Source organism: Dendronephthya gigantea, unplaced genomic scaffold, assembly GCF_004324835.1.
Source record: "Dendronephthya gigantea isolate DGI-Jeju-01 unplaced genomic scaffold, DenGig_1.0 000006F, whole genome shotgun sequence".
Lineage (NCBI taxonomy): Eukaryota > Metazoa > Cnidaria > Anthozoa > Malacalcyonacea > Nephtheidae > Dendronephthya > Dendronephthya gigantea.
Window position 1 is genome coordinate 3,519,129 of NW_021163016.1, and position 18,600 is coordinate 3,537,728.

The following is an 18,600-nucleotide window of genomic DNA, read 5'->3' on the forward strand; positions in this document are numbered from 1 at the left end:
ATATGAACTTGAACTTGAGGTTTTAACTGAGTGGGAGTTACAGGGAGGGATTTTTGTACAGTATATGTTTGAAGTCATAATATGAGCATGCAAAAAGTCTATGCCTGGTAGTTGCAAAATATCTCTGCCTTGCATAATGGTAATTAATGAACACAGTGGGGTTCTGTCACACAATGTCTTTTGTAGTGCACCTATAAACCGTGAAGATCATGTGATCCAAATAAACATCGCTGGGGTAAAAGAAAATTGAAAGATTATAAATGATTATATAGGATATTTGCATTACACAATGTAATATAACGACAAGATCAACTGTTCAAGTCTCAAGGTCGGTCAGCTGATGACAAAAATTAGTTAAATAACATCGTTCAAATGACGATTGTAAACAATGGCCAGGGGAGCTTGCTTGCGCTGTTGCGCATATGACAGATATTTCCAAGTATTTTAAAGCAGTTTTAATCTAAAATCGCATCAGAAATGAATCAAATGGCAGGCAACGAAGACACGCGTTCGGTCGCTTCGTCTAAGTATGGAAGATCCCCGAAATCTGGTTTAAATGGCTCGCTTACGATGGCTAGTGGTCGGTATCCACAGAGCGAGACTGCTAGTTTTTCCACGAGCATGGGACGATTTGATACCTGTATTTTAGGAAGAGAGATAATTGAACCACAAAAAAGACACACGGTATGGCTTTTTTACTTCCGTGAGGCTGCCGATTTGAATATCATTATTTTGTTCTATGGCGAATTCAAATACAAGCGACTCTTGGTCTCAAGGGTTAAAAGGCTCCAAGGGTTTTGAACGTATTGCGTATAATTTTAGCTGTACAAGATTGAAGTTGACGGAGGTTTTAAGAAATGGGTTATCTATCGAAGATACAGAGATTTTGTTTTGCTCAATAAGAAGGTAGGAATACAAAAAAAATATACAATACGAGGCTATTTGTATGGTCAAACTCAATTAAATACCAGACAATTGCCAGTATGTGATATGGTGAAATATTATTTCAGAATTATGCAATCACTATTTCTTATTTTTTATCAAATCTGGTGTAAATACTGCCTTTTTTGGGCAGTTGTTATATCATTTTGTGAGAAGTTATGCTACTTTTTGGGTATTTTAGAACACATGATTTCTGAGTGTTTATCAAATTACAACACTGATGTTTAATTATGTGTTAATAATATACCACAGTTGGCTAGCCTTTTGAGACACCATATCTGTGGTACCATCTGTCTACTAGCAAAATTGAGTCTGATGAAACTTTGATAGCTTGTGCACCTCCAGCAGAAAGATAAAGAAATTTGAAAACTGAGTTTTTATGTTTTTTTTGGGTAAAAAATTACAAGTCATGCCTATGCAAATTTCTATAAATACATAAAAAACAATTTCTGCTTGCTCTAGTTGAAGAAATTATTTCCAAACTTTTTGCTGACACTTCCTCCCAAACGAGTTTTTGGTGATAATTTTAATAAAGGTTAGTACTTGAGGTCAATTACTGGTTTGCAATGTTTTTAGATGTGGTTTTTTCATAGGTTGCAGACAGTTTTATTGCTATTTTGTTAGATAATTTAGGACAATCTTTATCTTAGATTTTGTTCAAAGGCGACAAGAAGGTCTCAATGATTTTGTGAGAAACATTTTAAACCACCATGAAATATCTCAAAGGTAAGTCTCTAGAATATATCATTATCCTAGCCCCAAATTTTCATAAAGAAGTTGTGTTTGCTTGTTTTAGTGCACCAGTCGTTCGTTTCTTTCGATTTGAAAACCCACCACAACCACATGAGAGCCTGGATGCAAGTCAGAACTACTGCGAAGACTTGGAACAGACAATTGTTGAACTAAGGCACAACTGTCGGGAACTTGAGGATGAAATACAGAGTTTGAAAAATGAGTTAGATCATTCTGTTCATTACCAACGAGAAGCTCAGGGTTTGGCCTCTCATTATGAAATGCAATTCTCATATCAAGGATCAGAGTTGCAGGTGAGGTATTTCCATTTTATATCCAGTAGATAAAGTTAGTCATGTCTGTCTTTCAATATTCTAGAGCATTCTCTTAAATTAGTACCTAGCCATAAATAAAATTGAGCATGGTGTATTGAATAGGGCTCATATTTCAGACTATAATATTTGAGGGTTTTAAACTATAATAAAGAAAGTGTGTCTCTGAGAATCAGCATAATCAGAAAAGGTGCAATAAGGTACAACAGGGAACCAACAGGGTGAAAGATTTTTTTTTACCATTTTCAACAGGATTTAAATCTCAAAGTGAATATGGCACAACAAGCTGAAAATCAAGCAAAAACTGAACTTGAAGAGCTCAAAGTAGAGATTCAAACAGAACGAGCGCATGTTAGAGCCGCAAGAGATATCGAGAAACACAAACAAGCAGAATCACTGGAGACCAAGTGGAGTGAATTTCGTTGTGGAACAGAAGATGTGAACACACATTTAGACAGTCTTTTGAAGTCTTTTAGTCAGTTATCAAATGTCCATGTTACTTTTGCTGATAAAAGTTTCGGTAAGGTCCTAATAAATAGAATTTACCATTTATTCGTTGCTGCAATGTTATCACCTGAGATTATACCTTGGACCTTTTAGAATTCAAACCATCAGAAACAATGGTTGGAAATACGGAAGATTTAAAAAAGGTAATTATCTATATCGTTCATGTGAAGAATGTATATATTGTACTATATACCAGCTTCACACACGTTTGATTTTTCAGGCAATTGATAAAACAAGGCAACAACAAGAATCCATTTATAAAAATATGGTTGAGGTGAATTTTACCGCATTATAAATAAAGCTCCTAATCTTTCTTTTGAAATTATTTTAAGATTGTTGCTTATAGTTTATTTGCAAGTCAAAAGACTTTATATAATTCATGAAAAATCTTTATTCTAGATGTACAACAAAGAGGTACACGAATTGAAAGCCGAACTTGCCAGGCAAGATTTCATAACACAGGTAACAACAGCGTAGTTTATTGCAAGACTTCGCGTTGCTCCAGAAAAAGAAATGCAACAGAAAAAGAGATGCAGTTTTTTCTTGTAAAGAGTTTATTTTTTGTCTCAACCATTCTTATAGACCAGAACACAAGAAGCTGAAACACTCAAAGGCGAAATGAAAGAAATACAATCGAAGCACGCAAATGATATCATGGTATGAACCTCCTGCCTCGTCACTCCGTTAATAAGTATTGAATTGTTGCAATCTTCATTCTTCAAAGCAAGTTGTAACAATCTCGCCATTGTGCTTTCTGCGAGAAGGGTGGGGGCGATGCAAGAAGCTGGGGAGGAAAAATTTCACAATTCACAATTTTGAAAAGCCTTTTTTTGTGTTCAGGAAAAAGAGAAAATAATTTATGATCAAAAACGACAACTCGCCGAATCACAGTCCAGTTACATCAATATGGAACAGGTCAGTGTTTGATAAAACTCGTGTATGCACGCGCGATCGCACGCGCGAGCGCCACGGAAACGAAATCGCGAGCTTCGCGCGCGGACTTTGAAATCTTTTTGAAAAGAATCGAACGACTGTTTTCAAAAATATATTTTTTTTCAATTTTAAGAAATATTTTTATGCCCTTCTGCTGGGAGTGAAGTTGAACATGGTGATTTGCGGCTTCTCTATGAGTGAAATAAATTTTATGAAACCTCAGGTATGATATCTTGTTATATAAAATAAGACTAATTTTTTTGGTGTAAGTCTTATAATTTTCTTATTCATATCTTCTACAACACTTACCATTGTCCTGGTTGCTCACAGAGGCTAGACTGTTTCCTCAAAATAAAACAGATAAATGGCTCTACTGTGAGCATTAAAACTTCATTTTCAATATCTTAGAATTTATACAATCGTGCAAAGGCAAGTGGTTTAGATATTGACAACTGGCCTGGTTGGGTTTCCAGGGAGCTGGCGTCAATCTCTAGCGCTGTTTCATCATCAGGCATCTACTAATAAACTATTAAATAATCATTCATTCTACTATTTTAATTTATGAATTAAATAGTGCTTTATTTGGGAATTGATACATTCCTTTTGTACATATGTTTTAAAATTAGAGTTGCATATACAATAGAGATATTTTAAAATTCATTCATGAACATTTTACATAAGAATTATTGTAATTAAATCAGATGCTCTGAAGTACATATTAAGCATTGGTTAAGCAAGTTCCATTGCGCATTATCAGCAGCAAGACTGCAAGAGGTTACTTGAGATAACAATGGAAACATTTGTTCACAGTTTACGCAATTCAATCTTGTCGGATTCAGTTCACTTCTGAAGGATGTTTTATACAGTCGGTTGTCTTGTAATAAATATGGGCAGCAGATTAACTAAAGCCAATGCAGCACTACTGCACCAGCAATAATGATAGATATTCCATATGCCAGGAGTAGATTGGATCCAACAAGATTGGGCAACATGAACAGACATGTAAACGATTCAAATTTTCATACTGACAACATAAACACAGTAAGCCGTATGTAGCATAGTATGGTTAAAATGATTCATTTTATTTGATTATCTTATTTGTCACAATAATACTTGCAAGATTTACTTGGTCTGCTACATACATACATGCATACATACATACAATGTATAATACCAATTATTATTGCCTCATATTATTCAGTTATTTGTAATTAATTTGCAATAATGCACTGCAGTCTAATGGAAATGCAAAAACATTGGAACAACATATCCTGAACAGTAGATCCTCGCCTTCTAATCCTTCCTCGTGATCTTCTAGTTGTAGTTATAGAGTTGTCTGCAGGAGATTAAATATCGATAGTTTTGAGTTCTCTGTTCCTACACGATGTCTTATTAAACTGGCATTTCATCCTGAAATCACATGATGTGTAGATTATCTCTCTCTGTCTCTCGCTTGGTAAGCATCCAATCCTCTATCTTGAATTGACTATTGTTTTGTGTGGACTGGAGGTTTCTCTAACATGAAGTAGAACAGTGCATATACACCCAGGAGAAGGGCCATAATAACCATGCTATATAACAATATTGTCTGCAAGAGATGACACAATATCATGATACATGGGTGTATTTAAAAGGATGTTCAGTGATTAGAATATTTACAGTACCTGCATCAAACTGCTATTAGACATTCGAGATTGTGCTCTGTTCTTTTCTGCTAAGGTATGCTTTTTGTTCCTTCCTTTGAACTCCTGTTTTCCTGCCATTGTAAATGAAACATAAACATATTTAACTCTAGCTTGTGCTAAAGGTTACATTTATGACACCACACTGATGTAAAGCTTGTATTGGTCAGGGGGTAGGTAGATCACTTTTAGGGATTATAGGGAGGGAATGCAATTGTCCCTACGTTGCCTGGAGTTTCTATTAAAAGTTTATGCTCAGTGGTTGGAAAGCTTTATTGATGAAGGTTGACAAGAAACTGGTTGTTTGTTGTCCACAGTAACCTGTAGCCATATATAACATATCCTGAGGCAAAGTGTGTACAGGAGTACTGCAACTAACCAAGTTGTCTTCTATATTTGTCGATGTTAGTATGTCCATAACTGTTGTCTTTCTTTCCCATATCTTTCCTGAAATTTGCGGAATAAATTTCCAAACAAATATCTGTGATGTGGCAATTACATTATATATTTGAAACAATCACTGTTTGTCTGACAGTGCTGCCACTTTCAAATTTGAAATTTCCATCAAGTAGGGCTGGAATTTCCAGGAAAGAATTCAAATAAAAGCAGTATTTTTTAAGGTTTTTATAGATATCAAATTATCAATAGTGTTCCATAATAAATTATGCCAACAATTACTAAGTTGTTTATTCACTTTCAAAATTGATGATTTTCTAAAATTTTCTAAAATGTGTTAAAAGAATTTTTATTTATTCTGTGAGAAATTTGTTGGCAGTCTTCGGCCACCATATATCAGAATCACCATAAAATATCAATTGCCATAAAATATTAATTTCCAGAAAGTATTAATTTCCAAAAAATATGGAAATTTCCATCAAAGTTTTTGTTTTTGATGCTCGTGTCGGAATTTCTCGCGCGACCGAAGGATTAACGATCGCCATTCGAAGTATTGGAAATACAAAGGATGGAACTCATGGAAGAGTTTTGAAGTGATTGATAATAAATGGAGGAGCACCTTGCTATAAATAATAACCTTCGTATCTTTTTACTGTTATTTTCCAATGGAAATGCAAAATCTTGAGGGAATGCCGCTATGCGTAGCTCTGGAGTATGCAGCGTATCATAGAAAAGAGGATCTGTTATCAAGTAAGTGTTTTTTAACCATTATTTTTCAAAATTATTGAATCAAATTCTGTCCGGATTCTAGAATATCTCGTGTTATATCTCATATCTGTCGCCATGAATGCTTTACGTATGTGCTGTCCCGTTAAAACTGTTTTTTGTAAACTGCAATTTGACATACTTGCTATTCTGCACGTTCACTCTCTTTCAAAATATATATTTCCTAGCTGACCCCGCCAGCTGCTTGAAAATTTTGCCAGCTTTCAGCTTTAAATGAAAACACCCTGAGATATGCAGTATTTGAGATTTAATATACACTTAATATATGCTTCCGAGGGAAATAGTGAGTTTTGTTTTCCCAAGATGAAGTCGAGGGAAACATTGAGACTCAAGGGAAACCAAAACTCACTATTTTCCTGAGGTAGTGTACATTAAGTGTTTTGTTATATAGGAACAAAAACATACATGTTACACAACAATTTCATTTAAAAAAACCCACTTTACTTTGTTATGACAAGAATTTTTCACTTGTTTCCCTGGCGGAAAACATTGCATTTATTTCAAGTCATGTGACTATGAATGAACCAATCACATTTAAAATACACAGCACCTATATAACAATTTGTATTATCATTACGTCTAAATATTATTCTTGATCTTTAAGAATTATTGGCCAACAAGAATCTGTCAAAGATTGAGTGTCCAAAGATACCTATGATGTGCGCTACTCTTTCATCTATCATCAAAAACAGAGAGTCGGAGAACTTCGATAAAGCTGTGGATATTCTATGGACTTTGTATGAATTCGCTCCAGATATGATTCCATTTGAAACTTTTGGAAATTTATTGATTGATATTCTGATTTGTGTAAGTGACATGAAATTATATCCCTGTTATTACGTTTGACTGGTCTAGGGGTCACAGCCTTGCCTGTGCAGTGAGTTCTTCTTATATAAGTAGAGGTAACTGCATGCAGCTACTTGATCACTTGTAAATGTAAATTATAGTATTTATTTACTGTTCATGCATTTAGCATTACTGTGAACCAAAATAATTTTAAATGTTCTGATGCAAACAAAACACTTGTTTAGATTACAGACTATATGTTATAATTAATATGTACGCAACCCACATATCACAGAGATGATTTGAAAAACCAGCAAATTACTGTGTGAATCGGATGAAAATATGGATCACAAAGCAACAGTAAATATGCTTGTTTTGGTTCTGTTTATAGAAAATATTATTGGCAATGGTAAATACTTGTGATTCTGCTATTCTGGTTGATAACATCTTGAAGTTATTTACAATACCTCCATTTATACAAGAACTGGTATGTCAATTTTTAGTGCTAGATAATTGAGCTCTTATTCTGTTGTGTATTGTATGTGTTTCTTAAGTTGTGCCTTTGAACAATGAATATTTTTAGGGTAAAGAGAATAGATCACTGCTATTCAACAAATACAAGACAATTTCCCAGAAACTGATTGATATAGTTAATGATGAAAGCCAAGATCTCACATTATCCTTCTTTGAATTGATGCGCTGTGATTGTGTTTGGGTGAATCTGTGGACCAGAGTTGATTCGTACCTTCAAAAAGTTAATAAGGAAATTGGTCAACCTATCTTGCAAGTGGTAAGATTCACATCTTATTTAACCATTATCCAAGGGGTGGTCGTACATACATTTTTTCTGCTTCTTTGTCCAGAATACAGACTGATTGCATTCTTGTCATTTGTTTAGTTCCTCCATATTGAGGAGGAGAATCGTAAGAAAGAGAAAATATGTCTTTCACACAATAAGACGAACCCTGTTTCTGGTGCAGATCAAACATTTTCGAAAGCAACCAGTTGTCAGTGTCCTGCAAAAACATCTCCTCAGAGTAATGACAATCAATTGAAACAATACATTTCAAGTGAAAGTTTGAAGGAACAAGAAATTGAAAAACAAAATCAATCTTTGGCCACATCCGGACAGAATAATCAAAGCGGTTTGTTCAAGACCTGTGGTGGTCAGGAGAGTTATTCCAGCTCTCAAGATGATGTGAAGGATGTTGACAATGTTCAGTCCAGCAAAGTGGATAACCCAAGTGGCAATGAGATTGGAAAAGGCGATGAAACAACGTCAGCTATAGCAGATATATCCAATGCCAAGGTTCAGGAGAATGTTTTGTCAGAAGGAGAGGGTAGTATTATACTTTTTGATAGCGAAGAAATGGATAAAGAAGATATTGACTTGGGTACCTCGAGCAGTGAAGATGAGAAGACGAACAGTTGTTCCAATGCTTTCTTGGTAAACCAAAGAGGCGACGATAGTGAAGGGAATAATATGAATGAAGATGCGTTGATGAAACCATCGACGAGGAACAACGACGTTAATAAAGAAATTACTGAAGATGCGGAAACAGAAGATGATGATATTATTGCTTCATCGTTAGAGAATCAAGGAAATCCAAGATCTGTTTGCTCAATCTATAAATTTAAACGCAACAACGTTGATGAAAAAATTACTGAAGATATGACCCGAGATGATAGCGACAGAGATGATTTTCATCTTTCTAGTTCATGTGTGGAAAATAACGAGAATCGAAGAAATCTTGACTCAGAAGACAGCGATGACATTAACGAAACAGTTACTGAAAATATGACGACAAAAGATGGCAACAAAAATGTTTCTCAGAATCTTTCTCAGAATGTTTCTCAGAATGTTTCTCTGAATGTCAGTTCAAATCCAAGATCTGCTGCTGCCTCGGGCTGTTTTCTCGCTGTGAGTGACATCACGAGAGAACAAGCAGTAGATGTGATGGACCAGAGTGGCGATGAAGCGTCAGACAGTTCTCAAGATTTCATGCTATTTGACAGAGCCGTCGCAGGGTGTAACGGTGGCAATGTTGCAAGAATGAATGGGGTGAAACCCGTGAATGAAGCACTAAAACAAACAGGTAAAACATTGCGAAGTATTTGTCAAAACCCACTCGTTAATCGTAGGGAAAATATCGATATTGTGAGAACGTGTCCACCTTCAGTAATCTTGTCATCTACCTTCATAGAAACGCCTGAAGATTTGGCCGCGAAACAAGCTCAAAAATTGAATAATCACATTGACCATGATTCGGACCTACATTCCCATGGGGAAAAGTCGAATCCTGTTGACAAAATAGTTGACGAGGAATGTGAGTTTGGAGAACGGAAACACGAGGAAGACTCAGTTCATATTTACATAAACAGCGACGAAGACATCGTTAAAATATTTTATGGAGAGAAAACTGAAATATATGACAAGGTAGGAACATGTTCGCAAGACGTCACTGCCATCATCGAGTCCTCATCTTCTGGTGAACGGGTGACAATGGACGCCGTGAATAACAGCAAAATTACGAGAAAAGATGAGCCTAGGGTGAGCGTTCCACAGTCTCCAGCGATGCTCAATGTTCGAACCAGCTGTCGTATTAAAATTCGAAAAGAAAGGAAAGAGTTAGAGAAATTAGTGTTGAAAAATGTCCAACATGATCACTCCTACTACTTTGAAATAGATAAATACATTCCTCGTAAAGAAAAGAAAAAGTCTTTATCGTTAAGTCTGCGTTCGCGAAACCTCCAGCGAGCCGCCAGACAAAGACTGGTTTGTAAAAATAGAAATATGGGAAATAATAATGAAGCTGTGGATAGGAACAACACGGCTCCTTTTACCAAAATCATCACGCCTAAATCCTCTTCTACGATGCAAAATATTGTCAAACCAGAATTGCGGTGTTCAACATCGGCAGATGATCGGTCTTCCGTGTGTCCTCCGAGCATTCGCGACCAAGTTGCGAACAAAACATGCTCAGAAAAGAATCGCTTTTCCAGTACGAGCGAAAGTTCGCAAGAGTCAGCACCGAAACTAACTAAAACAACAAACAAATTATCTGTCGATGAAGGATGTTCTCAAAAGACTGGTAGCGTAAACACGACATCATCAAAGGAAATTGGTGTTAATACAGACATATCTGGAATTCCAGGTTGTGAGACTTACAGTGCGGATGAAGCGACTTCCTCTGGCTCTGGGTCAGGTTTCCTGGGACGAAGTTCCGACGAAGAATCCAATGAAACATTTATTTTTCCACAGAGGTCAAACACTGAACGTTGCTCGCATGCCGAAGTCTCGAGCAGCGATGATTTCTTGTATGCTGAATCGTCAACGGATGGCGGGAAAACGGCGAAATATTTAGGACCACAGGAAAGAAAATTCCGAGATTCCAAAGGAAACAGTAGTATTCATCGTGTTTATCAGAAAAAGGAATTAAAACGCAAGAGACGGAAGAGGAAATGTCCTTCTCTCCTTCTTCAACATAAGCGTAGAAAACTGGTGGACAAAGCCGAGACTAGCACTTCTAGTGGTCCAGTGTTTCTGCCAAAGAGGAATCACAAATTGAGGAAAAGATGTGATCGAGAGGCTGTGATTAAACTCCTGAAACTTTAGGTATTGAATTTGCATCGAATGAAACGGTTTTGATATTTTGTTATGCTTTTGTCCCCATGCATGCATGCATGATTCCAAAAACACGACGACAATTTGTGGGAGCACGACGTGTATTTAATCACCCGAAACTCTGCATATAATAAATACACACGATGTTCCTACGAACTGCTGATTCAAGCTATAAGTTCCCCATGCAAAGTTTAAGTATCGTGTTGGGGGAACAAAATATGTTATTATTCTCTTTGTCCAAGGTAATGTCTTGTGGTGAGCGGCCATGTCCACTTTTTTTTCATGAAGTTTGTGTGGTCTAGGTGACAGGGCGATTTCTTGCATGATAGAGTAATTTCAAGCGCGGCAAAAATGCCAGGCTTTTGCATATATAACCTGTGTTGCGTTCATAACCAAGTGTTGAAGTTTTTTTTATTCAAGAATAAAATCTTAGAAACGAGCGAGGATATCTTTTGTGTGTATTCTGTTTTCTAATTATCCTCTATAACGTTGCATTCAGTTATTGTATAGAGGTCAGTTAAAAAAAGGCCAGCGACCGAAGATTGAGGAATTCGAGAAAAAAATTTTAGCCTCTGTGGAGTGTTGATTTTCAGTATCCAAATCCTGGGATTTAAAACCAACTAAAGCATAGGTAAGATATCAGTAATACTTCTTTACTTTCATACTTTAATTTATATTTTATGTACGTTATTTCAAAGAACTTGTGTACAGTATTTATGGTAGTCGATTAATATTATAAACAAATAGACCAAGGTTATTAAACATCATGTATGTCTTTGTATGGAGATTTAGGTAATATTGAATTATGATCTTTTATGTTTAACCTTCAAAATTCTTTACAGTACGACTAGAAATACGTTCACTGCGTTTGTAATTGTCATTTTTTACCGCCAGATTTCCGCTCTACCTGCGTTAAGAGAGGTTGTTAAGACGTATTAAAGGATTTACTCTAGTAAGTATTTACTATCACAAGTCCTTGATAACACGTTATTGTGAAACTGTTCTGCTTTGCCTATCTCTGTGCGTGTGATTTTTGCATCAAATGTGGTATAACAACTGCCCAAAATAGACAAAAAGAACATCTGGATGTTTCAACATAAGGAACAATGCTTTTGGTATTCAGGATCAAGTTACAAAGCAATGCTCATTTTGGTTGGGCAACATTTCCAGTCTTTCATTTCATGTCTTTAAGTTCTTCAATCCAAAGCATGATTGACATCATGTGCTTATCAATATCACCCCCACACCCTGTCCTGTTTCTCAATTATTTGCAACAGTAATGAATTATCTAATCTTACTCTTAATACCAAATAGGGTACAATAATGCTGGTACATTTCTGAAATTTTTTGTACATGTAGGCGTGAAAATGGCAATCAATGTTGAACATGTTGAAAACTCTTTTACTTGGGAAACATTTGAAAATGGACTGCCGTACTTGGGAACCTTCAAATTGGAAATACCAGGTAATAATTAGCTACCACTCAATCTGTGCTTGACAGAACTGGTTGGATATAATAATAAAGATATAAAATATTTGGAAAGCTGATAGTACAGAGATGGGAACACTTGATTCCTGACCTCAATAATCAAGCTTACAGTAAATCAGGATGCGATAGGGTTTACAGTTTTTTATCTGACCAAGTAGTAATGCAAAGCCTTGGTTAACAAAAGACTTACTGGAAGTTGTAATTGAGGAAAAGTAACCCTGTTAAAGCCTAGTTTTAACATGCAGCATATTTTAAAATGTTCTTCTACAAATTTTTGTAGGTCGAGTCAAAATGATGACGCAAAAATTAGACCTGACGAACTGGGTGAAGATTGATCGAACTTATGCTTCTCAACAGCGAGAAAAACAAAGATTACTGCAAACTAAAAAGGACAAGGTGTTCGTCACGAACAAAGATCCATCAACAATATCGGCAAAGCAGGAACTGTTGGAGTTATTATGTGATTACTTACCAAGTACTGTTTTTATTGCCTATTTTTGCTCATTTTGTTGTTTTTATTCCTACCTACACTTTCCTCACGACAATAAATCAAATATCCAACTAACTTCAGTTTGTCAATTATGATCCTAGAACGATTTCCAGACAAGTTTGAGGCACGAGAGCAAGGAGTTTACAACAAGATGCTTGATGAATTTGTTTCATCAAATGCTGACGAGAACGACGACCCACTTTTTAAGGCCTCGCGTCTGACACAGGAAGACTGGTGCATAATGGAATGGAAAGAAGAACACCAGGCTTACTGTCTGACTGCAGGTTTGTTCCTTCACGAGGTGGAATACCTTGCCATATCTCTGGCATATCTTTGCCATATCTCTGCCATATCTCTGCCATGTCTGCCCTGAATGCAAGGGCATCGATCCATCTAAAAATTGAAGAGGGGGGGGGGTGAACTTTCAAAATGAATATGATAGCTAGATTAATGCAATATGCATTATATTCCGTCATAAAAGAGTGAATGTGAATATGTTTGTGGCCAATGATTGCGCCAGCAAATCCAACAAAGCAATGCAAAAATGGATTACGTAGCCTCAATATTTTACTTTTAAAAAACATGGGGCGGAGGGTAGTTAGATATTCATCCCCCACTCAAAAAATTGGGGGTTCACCCCCATCCCCCAGGATCCCCCATGCCTTTGTCTGTCATGCATGTGAAGATTTCGAAGTAACCTCTCCTACCTGATACCCAGTGTTGCATACTTCTGTTCATTGTGGATTGAAAGATTACGCTATGGTGAGATGTAACTTTTCGTAAAAATTTTCATTTTAATAGGTACGGTATTTTTCCCCATGCGTTGGGGTCTTCAACAGAAGTTCAACCTTCCCATGAAGAGTATTCATCAGCCTGTGAAAGGGTAGGAACACATTGATAATTGCGTATCTTGAAACAAATTTTATCGGAGTTTATACGATAAATGAAGTACCTACCTTATACGCATGGAATCTTTCTAAATCATTTGCAATAAAATATTCCATTCTCCCATTCGAATGTTAATCGCGTCAAACTTTGATCACATTTGCTGTAGTTTCATCAACCATCTCGTTCCAAAAGTTTACGATCTCTTCAAAGCGATGTCACCAGATGCGCCGGTATATCGTGGCAACTGGGCTATATTTCATGATCTGGATGGTCCTCTTGATCTGTACACGCCAACGGGACATGACGATCGTAATAATGTAAGTTTATCCTCAGATTTCATGTAACAACTTATTACCTCGTCTTATTTGAGTTACTTCTGTTCTATTCCGACGCTGAAAGCCTGAAAAGCCCTCATTCTTGCCATATTTTCCGCGAAGCCAATTCACTGACCCAACTAGACTGTCAGTAAAAGCATACAATATATCAGTTATGTTCAAATACATCCAACTAATTTAAGCAATATAAAAATGAATCTCCAAAATTTTATATCCGGAGTCGTGCTGACGTGACCTTTAGCGCGAGGAATATTGACTATATTCCAATATCATCATTGATTTTCTTCAAACCTTAATGTCTGTCGGCATTTTAGTTAAATCTGAGCATTTATAGTGTGTTACGTACAGTGTATTATGTAATACACGATTGATAGTGTGTTGAAATAGTATAGTCACTATAGAATGAAGTGGCGATACTTCTCAGAGAACGTACAGCAAAACTACTCCTAGGCTAATCATTTCTCAGAAGAAAATCAGTATTCGTAGCTCGTAAGATGAGAAATGAGATTGGCGTTGCATATTCTGGTAAATTCTTTATGAATTTATAGGCATATTCCGAATTTCTGGTAAATTCTTTTTTAACTTTATGAATAGCTGGGTTATAAATCATCTCGTAAACCCATGGCGGCTGTGCTTTCGTTCTTTGCAATATAAACTTAGCCTTAGGGCTTAAATCCCACGGGCCAATGACTTGTTGTCGCTCGTGGATATAGAGTTAACTCTGGCAGTTTTTCAGGAAAACAGTGATTACTTATATCAAGGGGAGAAGACTGGTCGCGATCTCACGTTTCGTGCAGAATATCAAACGTTAAGGAAACTCGAGAAAAGCACCGCAATCGTGTTCAGCATACGTACCTATCAGATGTACTTGGAGGATTTTAAGAAATTTCCTCGTAGAGAAACAGAAATTTTAATTAAAGCGATCGAGAACTTGCATCCGGATTTTGTGCTGTACAAAGCTATGCCATTTTGGAAAGATGCTGCGCTCAAGTATTTGAAGGGAGACGTGCTTGGTAGTGAAGCTACATACGGAAGGTGGAAGGATATTGCATTGATCGTGGGTAGCGGTGTGACTGTCCTTGGTGTTGCACTTCTTGTAGCCTGGAAGTACAGACGGTTAACTACGGCTGGTACCGTATAGATTCCATAAGACCACGACTTTGGAAGACTTTATCACTGAGTTACATGACGTCTGAGAATGTATCGCGGGCCTACAACCAAGTCGTCACTCACGTTTAGTAATTTTTCTATTAAAGTGCCCATGTCATAAAATTGGAATTTATCTCATTAGAATCGCCGTGAAACGTAGATTACGAAAATAGTAATCACATTTGAAATTGAGTTTGTTTTCGCGGAGAAATAAAGCGATAAAGTTTGAAAATTTCAAATTTTAACGGCAAAAGTTTTTGAAATCCGCGACAGTCGGAAACTGGTAACTAACACGTCACAATAGGAACTCGCATATTGCGCCTTTAGATAAATAATAGTATGTAGTACAAGAGCAGCGATTTTATGCCAGCTAAATTCGGTTATTAAACTTGGCAGAAATATGTCTTCATCAAGTTTAGCTATTGAGAATATACCAAAGGAATGACACCGATCAGAATGTTTTCCTGCCAATGCAATGCCAAGAAAAAACAAAAGTTAAGACCATGAACGCGGCTCAGCCTTGTCAGGCAGTAAGAACACTTCGGACCATACATTAACGAACCAGATGCCGATGATAAGCTGAAAAGCTATCGCGAAATGGAGCAATCGTGCAACGATCATGGCATCGAAACTACAACGAAGACTTGATCGTAGGCGTCAGTAAATAGCAAATGTTTTCTTATTATCTTGATTGCGCGACTTGCTTTCCGTGACCCCAGAACATAATATCATTACGCTAGATATACAGTATTTAATTACAAATAGATTCTATGGTAGTAATCTGGCAATTGTACTTACCGTAAATGATCTAATAAACGCCCGGGGCGTTTAATAAATTTTACCAGTTCTAAGGGAGGCGTTTAATAGATACGAGGCGTTTAATAGAGAGAGGCGTTTATTTCATTTCTATCACTTTACTGAAACAAAACAAAACAAAACTAAGACGCGCAGTTTGCTCGCGTAATAAGACTTTATATAGTTTCTGAGCCGAAAACGTGAAGTGGGTCTTGTTGTTCCTGGATGTTTTCAAGCTAGAACAAACCGAAAGAAAGTTGCCGACGTAATGAATACAGAAATCAAAAGAATTAAGGAGCGATATCCGTACTTTGAGCTTGAAATCGAACAAGAGATTATAAGCAAACCACTCTTAAACACGACAACCGCACATGTCACTAAATAAATAAATTCTTTAATGTTACTGTGTGTAGCGTTTCCTTTATAATTGCTTTAAGCCTTAAGGCGATTTGGGGGGGAGGGTCTATTAGACTTGGGGCGTTTATTAGAGAGAGGCGTCTAATACAAACTTACACTTCAAGGGGGGCGTTTATTTGATACGAGGCGTTTATTTGATAGGGGGCGTTTATTGGATCATTTACGGTAACTTAATTCTAAAGTTTCGTCCTAGTTGATCGTCATTCGTAATTGCGCACATACAGTTCACCCGGGTGTAGATAAAAGGCGGACGCGGACCCCTAATACATTTTACTGCCCTATATAAATGTTATATTAATAGCATTATGATTGAGGTTTTCCTGTGGCTCATGAGTGCCGGTATTTCTACAATGTGTTTATGTGTAGTTAAATCACGCATGCCTGTGTGATTCTCTGGTTTATTTTCATTACAAATCAACTGAGCTAGAGTATGAGTGGAGTTCCCATGCCCTTTCAAAAAAAATAGTTCAATGAGAGACTTAGAGTTATCAATATTAACTGAGAAATCTAACACGTCTCGCGCAAAAGAAACATATCAAATCATGTGTATATAAATATAACCCAGTACATTTCGCTTTTATTATGGCATCTTTTTTACCAACATTCTTTAGCTGTCTTTACTAAAATGTGCGCACTCGCATCTTTTGAGACGTTATTTACTTCGGTAAATCCTTTATCTGTTAACTTAAACACTGCCTAACGTGTTTACAACACAGTGACTCAATTGGCCATGACTCATGGCGTATTTGCAATTATTGCACGACTGTTGCTAGGAACGTACAATTATTAAAGCCATTTCACAACACATTTTGATAATATATGAGTCACTTTATACAGAATTGTCTGTTAAGTAAGAACAACCACTTTTTTGCGCAGTTAGCCTCTACTTATTACTCTATGCAATAGAGTTACTAAATTGTCGCGTCGAACGAGTTCCTATTGTGACGTCAAACACCTTGTTTCGCACCAGTCTCATTTGCGCGGTTTTCAGAGTTTTCATTCCACCAAAATCAATGTTTAGATGGCAATAACTCGAAAAATAAAAATCCAATTTCAGTTTTGATTTAGAACTTACTAACTCATTTCAAACAAAGATTCTAAAAATCTAAATTCCAATTTTATGACATGGGCACTTTAAATCAATGTAGACATTGTAGTTAGTAATATATTATTATTATATATGGTATTCACAGTAATTTTAGTAGAATCTTTAGAATAAATAGGTATAACGGATATGATAAATCTACGTATATTATAAATGAAATAAACCAAGTACAATAAATTGAAATAAATGTATATTTTCGCTACTTCCCTATAGTAACGTGAATATAATCAGGCCTTTTTTTAACCTTAACGTTTAAGAATTTGCATCACAACTGCCGATTTTTGTCATGGAAATTGTCATGGAAAAAAAGGTTTGTCATTGAAATGTATCCTGAACTCACAAAGCCGGACAATTGGTCAAATATTTAAATTCCAATTCTTAGACACAAAACAAGTTTTTTTTATCAATTTTTGATACCGACGATTAACAAAAATGGTCCAGAGAATTGTGATACCATGAATGCATGCATGAGAATTTCAAGTCGTGTGGAACTGAAAGAAAATGAGCGAGACGGAGTGATGGGGTTACTGACGGAGTGATGGGGTTACTAACGGAGTGCATACATGCATGTTCAAACTCGAGACAGCGAAATTTTGAGTGAAGATGATCCTTGCTCACTGTCCTTGCTGTTGCAGCCGAAACCAAACTGATGGAAGAAACTGCAGTGAGGAAGTCAGCGTCCCAGCTCCTCTGAAGAAACGCAATCCAAGCCAGGTGATCTGGTGACGAGGAACACGTTAAGAAAGTAATGAATTTTTAGAGGAAAGTTTGTTTAAAACTCTTCACAGTATTGTGCCGCATGTGTTGCAAACCTATCTCTAAATCAGACAGTCATTATGACCAGTGTCATCCGCCAGCTTCGGCACCTTTTTTAATTATAATGAGCATCTTATTAATAGCGCATTTCTTCGCCCTCCCCCCCCCAAGAGGAGCAGAGAGGCAAAAGCCCCTCCCCCCCGAGGAACGTATGTTAGATACTCAATGAAAATACTTGACAACGTTTATGCCACAATGCATTACGATCGATGATAAATTTTGGCGCATACGCTCTATTGGTGAATTTGTTTCCTTGGCGGCGAAATAACAGAAGATCCCAGTCAAAAGAGTCGGTGTTTTTAACCGCAAAACATTGTCTATATCAGTTACGCGAATTCTTTATAGTTCTAAGGTTGTTGATAAGGCTTCAGACTTCCCTAAATATCCGTTAAAAAA

General features: G+C 36.6%; 3 protein-coding genes across 3 annotated transcripts; all 3 read left to right on the forward strand.

Annotated features, from left to right (window-relative positions):
- Positions 1–228: 228 nt before the first annotated feature.
- On the forward strand, positions 229–4,853 carry LOC114516857 (polyamine-modulated factor 1-binding protein 1-like). The gene is made up of 13 exons (XM_028536447.1): positions 229–684; positions 823–906; positions 1,405–1,477; positions 1,593–1,668; positions 1,739–1,988; positions 2,259–2,526; positions 2,607–2,656; positions 2,734–2,787; positions 2,913–2,975; positions 3,096–3,170; positions 3,354–3,428; positions 3,580–3,669; positions 3,855–4,853. Exons 1-13 carry the CDS (start codon positions 478–480, stop codon positions 3,966–3,968), a joined length of 1,479 nt encoding a protein of 492 aa, XP_028392248.1. The 5' UTR covers positions 229–477; the 3' UTR covers positions 3,969–4,853.
- A 1,186-nt stretch (positions 4,854–6,039) lies between these two features.
- On the forward strand, positions 6,040–11,155 carry LOC114516844. Its single transcript, XM_028536431.1, has 6 exons — positions 6,040–6,274; positions 6,915–7,117; positions 7,488–7,583; positions 7,680–7,886; positions 7,995–9,192; positions 9,301–11,155. The coding sequence occupies exons 1-6, from the start codon at positions 6,190–6,192 to the stop codon at positions 10,710–10,712; spliced, it is 3,201 nt and encodes a 1,066-aa protein (XP_028392232.1). The 5' UTR covers positions 6,040–6,189; the 3' UTR covers positions 10,713–11,155.
- Positions 11,156–11,256: 101 nt separating this feature from the next.
- On the forward strand, positions 11,257–17,387 carry LOC114516841. The gene is made up of 8 exons (XM_028536426.1): positions 11,257–11,352; positions 11,616–11,673; positions 12,081–12,185; positions 12,490–12,684; positions 12,801–12,983; positions 13,501–13,582; positions 13,754–13,904; positions 14,659–17,387. The coding sequence occupies exons 3-8, from the start codon at positions 12,089–12,091 to the stop codon at positions 15,061–15,063; spliced, it is 1,113 nt and encodes a 370-aa protein (XP_028392227.1). The 5' UTR covers positions 11,257–11,352; positions 11,616–11,673; positions 12,081–12,088; the 3' UTR covers positions 15,064–17,387.
- The last annotated feature ends 1,213 nt before the right edge of the window (positions 17,388–18,600 follow it).